Consider the following 9,616-nt stretch of genomic DNA (forward strand, 5'->3'; position numbering starts at 1 on the left):
GGCAGAGGGAGCTCTGCCAGGGCCCCTGGCTGCAGTACAGAGAGGGTGAGGCCAACATCCCCGGTCAAGGTGGCCACCATGGGTTTGGCTGGGGTCACGGCAGCAAGGTGGAAGGGGCCAGAGGGGACAGGACTTGGAGACGACCCACCAGAGATTGCCGAGGAGGAGGACTCGGGGATGAAGTCCTGCCCTTGGCTTCTGTGGCTGGGACCGGAGCAGAGGGTGGTGCTCACAGTTTGGGCCCTTGGGAGGGTGCGGGTCCTGCAGGAAAGCTCGAGAGCCCCATGTGTGGTGCCCTGGGACAGATTTGGGTGGTTGGCAGAGGGACTGGGCCTTCCCAGGTGGCACTCGTGGTAAAGAACCCACTGGCCAACGCGAGAATCGTGGGAGACGCAGGTTTGTTCCGTGGGTCGGAAAGACCCCCTGGAGGAGGGCCTGGCAACCCTCTCCAGTATTCTAGCCTTGAGAAACTCCATGGACAGAGGAGCCTGGCGGGCTACAGTCCACAGGGTCTCAGAGTTGGACACGACTGAAGCGACTTAGCAGGCATGTACACAGAAGGCATGGTGATGTCAGAGTTCGAGGTTCTAGAAAGCAGGTCTGAAGTGGGATTGGCATGTGGGAGCCACCTGGAAATAAAAGACAATGAGGAACCCTCTAGAAGTTGCTAGGTGACTTTGGGCAAGCCCCTTCTCTCTCTGGGCCTCTGTTTCCACATCTGTAGCAAGAGGACTTTGGAGTAAATGATGCCGACTGATTCTTAGTAATTCTAAATCCTGGCGTGGGCTGGGCGCTTGCAGCATGGGTGCTGGGTTTGGGTTTAAGGATCTAAGCCAGGTTCTGCTTTGGTCCCCCTGGTTTCCTTGGGGTTCAGCAGAGGATGCATGGGGGCGGGACAGGTGTTCCTTGGAAACAGATTCTCTGACACATTCCTCAGAGAGAATAAGTCCCCAGAGGCTGAGCTGTGTGTCTGTCAGAGGCTGGAAAGATGCAAGGGAGTCGAAGCGGGAGGTGTAGTTGGGAGTGAGGGGAGGGGCATGCAGGGACAGCCCCTGGGCTTTTAACCTGAGGTTGGAAGCGAGAGGTGAGCCCGGGGAGGTGTGGGCATCCAAGTCTACCGGTCCCACCGTCCCTATGCAGCGTGAGAGCAGCAATCACCCACGGGGATCAGCCCCTGAGCCCTGGCACCCAGGGCAGGGCCAGCACAGACTCTCCAACCTGTGGCTTCTTCTCAAGGTCGGGTGACGGAAGGGTGCCATCTTTGATATCAGACCTGGGTTTGAATATCGCTCTGCTGCGTGTCGGCTGTGTGACTTTAGGCAAATCCCTTCACCTCTCTGGCTTCTGATTCCTCAGCGTTCAGCTGGGAGCAGCTGCGTGGGTCGTGCAGGGCCTGGAACACTGGGCTTCTCGAGTGGTTCAGTTGTTATGAATCATCCTTTCCTCTGAACTGCCGAGGACCAGCCCTGGCTGATCTAGGGTGTTCGAAGGGGAGATGGCGTCGGCGACCTGTTCAAATGGTAATTAGAGATATAAAGAGTAATAGAATGAGGATAGCTCAGTAGGAAAATTCAGTGGAGAAAAGAGGCTGAGTAGCTTGGTTTACGCGGAAAATCAATATAACCCGTGACACCAGGTTAGCTCTGACCACGGAGGCCGCAGGTGCCCTCTCGAATAGCGGAAGGTGCCCCACCTTAGACACCTTCTCGAGTGGGTCTTAGAAGCCCAGGCAAATAAGTGGTCGCAGAGGATATCCACGCTCCAGATTGAGATTTCAGCCGGAAGTTAAAGGAAAGAATGACATGGGGAGACCAAGCATTGGTGAGCAAGGCCCATAGCTTTATTTTTAACAGGGGCTTTTATACCCTAAATTACACATAGAGGATAATAGGGGATGCAAAGTCAGCAGTCTTTGATTCTTATCAAAAACCAGGGTTTCTTTCCTGCAGATTTATCATATACAAATGGTTTAGCTGATTTACATCATCTGGCCAGAAGGCCTATTAACATTTTATGACTCTTGACAAGGACTTATCAACAAAGACTTATTTTCTCTAAGAGTAATTATTTTAAGGTTTGGCTCCATCTTCCGAAGATAAAATTGCATTCCTATAGGGCGGATGTGTAATGGGTTTACAACAAAGAAAAGAATTTATTACCTTAAGGGTCTAAAGTTACTAACACCAAGGCCACTACTTATTTTTTCTACATACCAACTATATTAATTAATACACATTCAAGGATACAATTCAGGGGATGTGAAAACTTGGTAACAAGCATTGGCTCATCAATGAAATCCTTTACTAGTTTATTCTGACAGTTTCTAACTCTCTGAGAGGCTCTAAGCTATTTGAATATCTTAAGCTTCCCGTGCCTCTTGAGGCTGGGAGACTGTAAACAATCGTATGCATAGCTGTAGGAGTCCGGGTAAACTTGTCAGGCAAGTTAGAGAGCCATCTGAGGGGTTTGGATTTAAACACTCCTAATTGCCCAGGAACTTTATTAATTGGAGCTGTAAGTTAACTCTTTGACAGAGAGAGCAAGATGGTGGTGGGGGACAGCCCCCAGTAAAATCAGAGATGAGAGCACAAAGCAATAAAGTAGGCAGACTCTGGTTTTTTGGGGGAAAATGCTCGAGAATATCCGGACGGACTCCTGAGGCTCGATCCCGCCTTTGCGTATGCTGAGCCTCCTTCCTCATGAACTTTGTCACGAGTGGAATGCCTCACCGGCTCCCGGCACTGAACCTCATGAATCCACATGTGGCTCTAGAGCCCACACGGCTGGTGCGTGACAGAGCCAGCTGCCTGCCTCATCCGTCCCCTTCAAAGGACCACACTGCGCTCTCCCTGTTAGGAGTGGTGGTCCCTGTTCGAGGTGGAGCAGGGGGGATCCCAGGTGGATTATTCCCAGGTGGATCCACGCAGCGTACCTATAACAGGCCTGTTAGCTTCCTCCAACTGGGTGGGCAGGTGGCTGGGTGGGTAGTGGCCCTGCTGCCTGAAATCGCCTGATGGGTTTTGTTTCCGTGCCCTTCGCAGGCATCCGTGAGGGGCCCCATCCGTGCCTGAGCGCGGCCCCCGCAGAGTTGGCGCCCGGGAGCCTGGAGCCTTTTCTGGGTGTGGCCCCCAGGGAGGCGGGGCCCAAGCCAGTGGAGCTGTTGGACCACTTGCACCTCAGCATGCTGACCTGGGACGAGAGCGTCCTGGAGACCCAGTCGCCCAAGCTCAGCATGGGTATTGGCTCTGGGGGCGGGGAGGGGGAGCACAGAGGAGGTGGTGGTCGGTGACCCTTTCAGAGGAGGAAGGGCGATCTTCACCGTGGAGGAAGGTCGAGCCGCTGCTCGGGGAGAAACAGGGCAGAGCGACCAGCGCAGGACGGTCGGGACCCCCAGCTCCTCGCATGGACCTCCTATCCCCCTGACTCCTTGCTCTGTCTCCTTTCCCGTTTGGTCATGGCCAGAGGAAAACAAACTCCAGCTGAGTTTTTATTTATTTATTTAACACCAAAAACATTTTATATTGGGGTAGAACTGATTTACAGTGTCCTGATATTTTCAGGGGAACAGTGAAGGAACTCAGCCATACAGGTATCCATTCTGTCAAACCCTCCTGCCACCCAGGCTGGCACATAACATTGCAGCTGGGTGTGTGTGTGTGTGTGTGTGTGTGTTTAATTTAATTCATTTTTGGTTGCACTGGGTCTTTGTTCCGTCTAGCCAAGGCTATAGTTTTTCCAGGAGTTATGTATTTATGTAAGAGTTGCGACTGTTAAGAAAGCTGAACGTGGAAGAATCGATGCTTTTGAACTGTGGTGTTGGAGAAGACTCTTAAGAGTCTCCTTGGACTACAAGGAGATCCACCTAGTCCATCCTAAAGGAGATCAGTTCTGAATACTCATTGGAAGGACTGACGCTGAAGCTGAAACTCCAATATTGTGGCCACTTGACGTGAAGAGCTGACTCACTGGAAAAGACCCTGATGCTGGGAAAGATAGAGGGCAGGAGGAGAAGGGGATGACAGAGGATGAGATGGTTGGATGGCATCACCGACTCGATGGACATGAGTCTGAGCAAGCTCCCGGAGTTGGCAGTGGACAGGGAGGCCTGGCGTGCTGCAGTCCAAGGGGTCACAAAGAGTCGGACACAACTGAGCCGCTGAATAAAACAAAGATGAAAGGGATGCCGTTTCTTGCCTTAGGTACTAATGCCCTAGGATTCACACTGACCAGCAGCTGCTCAGGTTATTGTGATCTGAGGCATGGTGAGGTCATCACAAAGGGGAAAATAGAAGGCTAGGGGTCCCAGGTGGCAGAGTGGAATCCAATTGCAGATGCAAAGAAAAGCTCATGAAGCCTGGGCTGGCGAGATTTGAGACAATTGTGTCTGCCTCCAAAAGTAATTTAAAGAGGTAGTGAAGTGGGATTTCCATTCTGGAAGCCTCAGTGCAGTGCCTAAGCGTCAGTGCAGCTCTCAAAGCACGGGGCCCAGGTTCAATGCCTGGTCCAGGAACTGGATCCCACATGTCACAGCTAAGACCCAGCACAGCCAAATAAATTCAATAAATTAAAAATAATGAAGTAAAATGTAGTAGTGAAAGCTGCTCAGTCGTGTCCAACTCTTTGTGACCCTGTCTGGATTGTAGCCCAGCAGACGCCTCTGTCCATGAAATTCTGCAGGCGAGAATACTGGAGTGGGTTGCCATTCCCTTGTGCAGGGAGTCAGTTTAAAGGAGACTCTTTCAAAGGGATCCTGTGTCCTGTCGGTGATCCAAGGGCTGTGTAAGCACATTCCACATCTGACCTCAATTGTCATAGCTTCTGATTCCTTCCCTGCTGACTCAGATGGTCAAGGACACACCTGCAATGTGGGAGACCTGGGTTCGATCCCTGGGTTGGGAAGATCCCCTGGAGAAGGGAACAGCTACCCATTCCAGTATTCTGGCCTGGAGAATCCCATGAACAGAGGAGCCCGGCAGGCTACAGTCCATGGGGTCACAAAGAGTGGGGCACGACTGAGAAACTTTCACGTTCACTTTTTCACTTTCTGATTGCTTAGCTGCCAGGATTGGTAGGATTCATAGAAATTCCAGGCACCAGTTGGGGAAGGTGGCTTGGTTTTTACGCTGGTGGGAAACAGACCTCCAACTTGTGTTTTTCAGCACTGAGGAAGGCAGTCAGAAACCCAGATGGGTACAGAAACAGGATTTGCAACTTCTTACCAGTTAAGATCATGTCCTACGTGATGCTGCCCTGTACGCTGCCCGTGGAGTCTGCCATCGCTGTGGTCCAGAGGTGAACGCTTTCCGTGGCTTTCTGGCTTCCTCTCGGGGCTTGGAGGTAGAGTGAGGATTCAGTGAGAGGAGTCACGCTGGGCGCTCAGCCCAGAGCCTGGCTCCTTGCACATCTGGGTGGAGCTCGCCGTCTGCGTGGAACACCCTGGAAAGGTGCCTGGTTGGGAGCCCCTGGCCACCCCAGCTCCTTTCCCATTGCTCCCTCAGGTTTGTGGCTTCTTGTAGGTCTGCGTTTTGGGGAGGGAGGGGGATTTATTCCTGTGTGTTGGAAGGATCCCGAGGCCTACGCTGTGTGGCTGCTAGATTCCCGGGCATGGTTTTCCCTCCGTTTTCTTCAGATTTTCTTTAGTGTTTATTTTCTTTTCGCAACGTAGTCAGCATGTCTTTCAGTCTGTCTTTCTAAACGTCCCAAAGTGAAAGTGAAGGTTGCTCAGTCATGTCCGATTCTTTGTGACCCCATGGACTATACAGTCCATGGAATTCTCCAGGCCAAGAATACTGGAGTGAGTAGCCTTTCCCTTCTTCAGGGGATCTTCCCCACCAGGGATCAAACTGGGCGGATTCTTTACCAACTGAGCTATGAGGGAAGCCCCTAAAAGTCCCAGCCATCCTTCAAAATCCGGCTCAGTTCTCTGGCTCTGCTGGACCTCCCAGATCACTCCCCAGCCCTGCCAGTCAGCCACCTGCCTTGCCCTGGGAGGAGGGCTGGCTGCTCGGGCATAGGTTTTTCTTCCTTTTCTTTTGTTTTAGAAAAGTGCTTTGATAACTTCTTTTATTTGTTTATTGTGCTTGTGCTTGGTTTTCAGACCAGGATGCACGTGGGCTTCTCTAGTCGTGGCGAGCGGGCTTAGTTGCCCTGGGGCATGTGTGGTCTTAGTTCCCTGACCAGGAATTGAACCCTTGTCCCCTGCAATGGAGGGCAGATTCTTTACCACTAGACCACCAGGAAGTCCCTTGACATTTCCTTTTTTTTTTAAATTTTTAACACCAAAAACATGTTTATAGGAGTATAGTCGATTAACACTGTTCTGATAGTTTTGGGTGAACAGTGAAGGAACTCAGCCATACATATACACGTATCCATTCTCCCCCATACCCCCTCCCCAGCAGGCTGGCACAAAAGTTCCATGTGCTATACAGTAAGTTTTTCTTTCTTTCTTTTTTTAATGCATGAGACTCAGATTTGATTCCTGGGTTGGGAAGATCCCCTGGAGAAGGGAATGGAAACCCACTCCAGTATTCTTGCTTGGAGAATCCCACGGACAGAGGTTCCAGTCCATGGGGTTGCAGAGAGTCAGACCAGACTGAGCAACTAACAGTTTCACTTTTAAAAAATATTTATTTTTGTGTGCTGGGTCTTCACCGCTGCTTGGGCTTTTCTCTAGTTGCGGTGAGTGAGGGCTGCTCTCCAGGTGCAGGCATGGCTTCCCACTGCAGCGACTTCTCTGGTTGCTGAGCGCGGGCTCTCGGGCACGTGGGCTTCGGTAGTTGCGGTTCCGGGCTGTAGAGCACAGCGGGCATCCGTATGGCCAGGTACCTTCGACGTGGGTGCAGGGGGTGGTGTTTCAACCAGAAGATGCTGTGTGTCAGAGTCCATGATGCCCCGGAGGAGTGAGCTCTTGGAAGACCCAGGCCTTTTATCTCCGTGTAAGTCCCTTGAGCTTTCCTGAATCCAAAGTGGCCTCATTTTGCTTTAGGCTTTTAGGTGGGTTTGCCTTGCGGCATTTATCAGCTTGGGGTTAGAAGTGACCCTGGCAGTACCTGAACGACAGTACTGGCGTCAGGTGTCTGCCTTCGGGGTGGGTTTCTTCTTGTCCTTTCTGCTGTGGCTCCTCTTCACTCACATACGAGGTGTGCGTGTCTGCGTTTCCTTCCTGCAGACTGGTGACGTGGCTTCCAGACATGCCCGGCGACATCCAGTGGCTGTGGTCGGCCACCTCCCACGTGTGTTCTCAAGCCATGGCGCGTCTGCTCCCCGCTTCCAGGTAAGTGATTTGGTTGTGGGTCTGGGGGTCCACCCAGCACCCTCTCATCTGCTCAGGCCTCACGCGCCATCCTAGGTATGTCATCAAGCCCCGGAGAGGGGGCAGGGACCGTGTCCCCTGGTGCCAGAGGCCCTGCCTTACGGGAGGCAGCTGGGCCCATCAGAGGTCCCAGTGTACCTGCTGGAAGCTAGTGACCGAGACTCCCCTGCAAAGGGTGTCCTGAAGCCCGGGGAGGTGTGTCCATGGAGCGTAATTTTAAAAAAAGTTGTTTATTTAGCTGGGCCAGGTCCTACTTTCAGCATGTGGGATCTTGAGTTCTCGCGTGTGGGCTCTAGTTCCCTGACCAGGGATTGAACTCCGGCCCCTTACGCTGGGGTCATGGAGTCTTAGCCACTGGACAGCCAGGGGAAGTCCCCCACTGAGCCCATTTTGAGGGCAGAGGAGGGAGGAGCTGGCTGATGGAGCAGGAGCAGGGCCAGTGGACAGGTAGCATTGGTTTGCCTAAAGGGAGTGGCTCTGGGTACCGGTAGCACAGGCAGGGGGTGAGGCAGGGAGAGAGGGGCAGGGCCCCTCTGTGTGTGTGTCTGCGTGTGTGTCTGTGTGTGAATGTGTGTGTGTGAATGTGTGCCCATCTGTTAATGCAAATTCCCGTCTGACCTTAGACCCCCTGAATCCCGGTCTCTTGGGCTGGAACCCGGCCACCCACACTGTTAACACGACCCAGGTACTGCTGCCACCACTTCCTGAATTCTGAAAACTAATGAGGAGCAAGGAGGGCCTGGTTCCCGTCAGGATTCTGGGACTTTTGTCCTGAAAGTCGTGGACCTCGGCTTCCTCCCCCGTTCCCCGGGGGTGAGCCTCCTTGCCCCATTAGGTGTCTGCGAGGCTTTTGGGGGCCCCCAGCTCAGTCCTGACACATGGCAGGTGCTTGGGAGATGAGCCCTCCAGGTTTTCTATTAACAGACGTGGAAGGTTTAAAGTAGGGACGGAGGGGTCTGGCTTGTGTGGGGAAAAGGACAGCAGTGGCCTTGTGGAGGCCAGATCCCCAGAGAGGGCAGAACTGGGCCAGCGAGGGGAAGGGCTTGCTCTCCAGAGAAACTGCAGGGCTGAGTGCTGTTCGTAGGCTCCAGGTGAGAAGGATGATAGCAGCTGGGAGGCGCTCCTGAGCTCCAGGCTGGTCGGCAGGCAGGAGCAGGGGTGGGGGGGGATGGTGGTGTGGCTGCAGAGGGCCACCCTGGCGGGTGAGCTGATGTGCGTGGGGGTAACTGATGGGCTCCTCCGGGCCTGTGCACGTCCAGTGGGAGGTGTCCAGGTGGCTGGGAGGGCCACAGGTTTGGAGGCCTGGGATGGTGATGTCAGCCCAGCACGGGGATGGGGGATCTGAGGAGGTGGTGAACTTGGGCTGGGCCACCCTGCACACCCCAGACCGTGTGACAATGTCCCCCCTCCCGCATCCCCACAGACACTGCAGACCAGAGCGGCAGGTCGGCAGCTGAGTCAGAATTCTTCGTTTGTTTCAGATCCCAAATCCCAGCAAGCAGCCAACGGCCTTCCTCCACAAACCAGGACACTGTGGGCGTCGCTGGGCTCTCTGCTCCTCCGAGGACCTGGACACGCACCCTGTGGACGTCCCGCAGAGGCCAGAGCTGACACCTATGATGTACGCAGAATGACCTGTGTGCTGAGTTTGTAGTGTCCTGAAACCAAAGGCAATCTTTCTAACAAAAAGCTAGGAAGCTACTCTTGGTGTGCGCGGTGGGTGCAGAGCTTAAGCATATCCAGGATATGAGTCTCTAAGTATCATTGGCTCGGTTGGGAAACTGCACAAGGGAGCCCGGCATGGGGGCATCTGTGGCTGACTCCTCACCCTCTCAGCTGCCCCAGGGCAGGTTCCTAGGGTGACTGGTGTTTGGATCGGGGACGTTGTGGCGGGGAGCTGGGCTGCCCTTTGTGCAGTCACAGTGGTTGGGGGGAAGGACTGTGGTCCCATCTCTCCATAGAGAAAGCAGCCAGTGTCGGGCGAGGTGGGGTGCCATCCTCCCAAGGACACCCCTGGTTTCAGGGGGCATTCCGAGGTGGTAACTTATATGAACTCTGGTACATCTTTCTGCTGCTGCTGCTGCTAAGTCGCTTCGGTCGTGTCCGACTCTGTGTGACCCCATAGACGGCAGCCCACTAGGCTCCTCTGTCCCTGGATTCTCCAGGCAAGAATACTGGAATGTGCCGGGGTCCAGCCCCGGCTGATCCAGGGTATTCGAAGGAGAGACGGCGTAGGCGAAGATCAGGAAACAACTGCTTAATTAAACGTTAATTAAGGATATAAAGAGTAATAGAATGAGG

General features: G+C 53.5%; 1 protein-coding gene across 1 annotated transcript in view; it reads left to right on the forward strand.

Moving 5' to 3' along the window:
* PNPLA3 (patatin-like phospholipase domain containing 3) overlaps positions 1–9,401 on the forward strand; it is a gene marked incomplete at its 5' end in the record, with an annotated part of 19,523 nt that extends 10,122 nt beyond the window's left edge. The window contains 4 exons of the mRNA XM_010837623.1: positions 3,042–3,236; positions 5,160–5,292; positions 7,172–7,276; positions 8,797–9,401. Coding sequence (XP_010835925.1) covers positions 3,042–3,236; positions 5,160–5,292; positions 7,172–7,276; positions 8,797–8,926 — 563 coding nt within the window. The remainder of the gene's footprint in view (positions 1–3,041; positions 3,237–5,159; positions 5,293–7,171; positions 7,277–8,796) is intronic.
* Positions 9,402–9,616: the final 215 nt, after the last annotated feature.

The sequence above is a fragment of the Bison bison genome, unplaced genomic scaffold, assembly GCF_000754665.1.
Source record: "Bison bison bison isolate TAMUID 2011002044 unplaced genomic scaffold, Bison_UMD1.0 scf7180017864079, whole genome shotgun sequence".
NCBI classification, from domain to species: domain Eukaryota; kingdom Metazoa; phylum Chordata; class Mammalia; order Artiodactyla; family Bovidae; genus Bison; species Bison bison.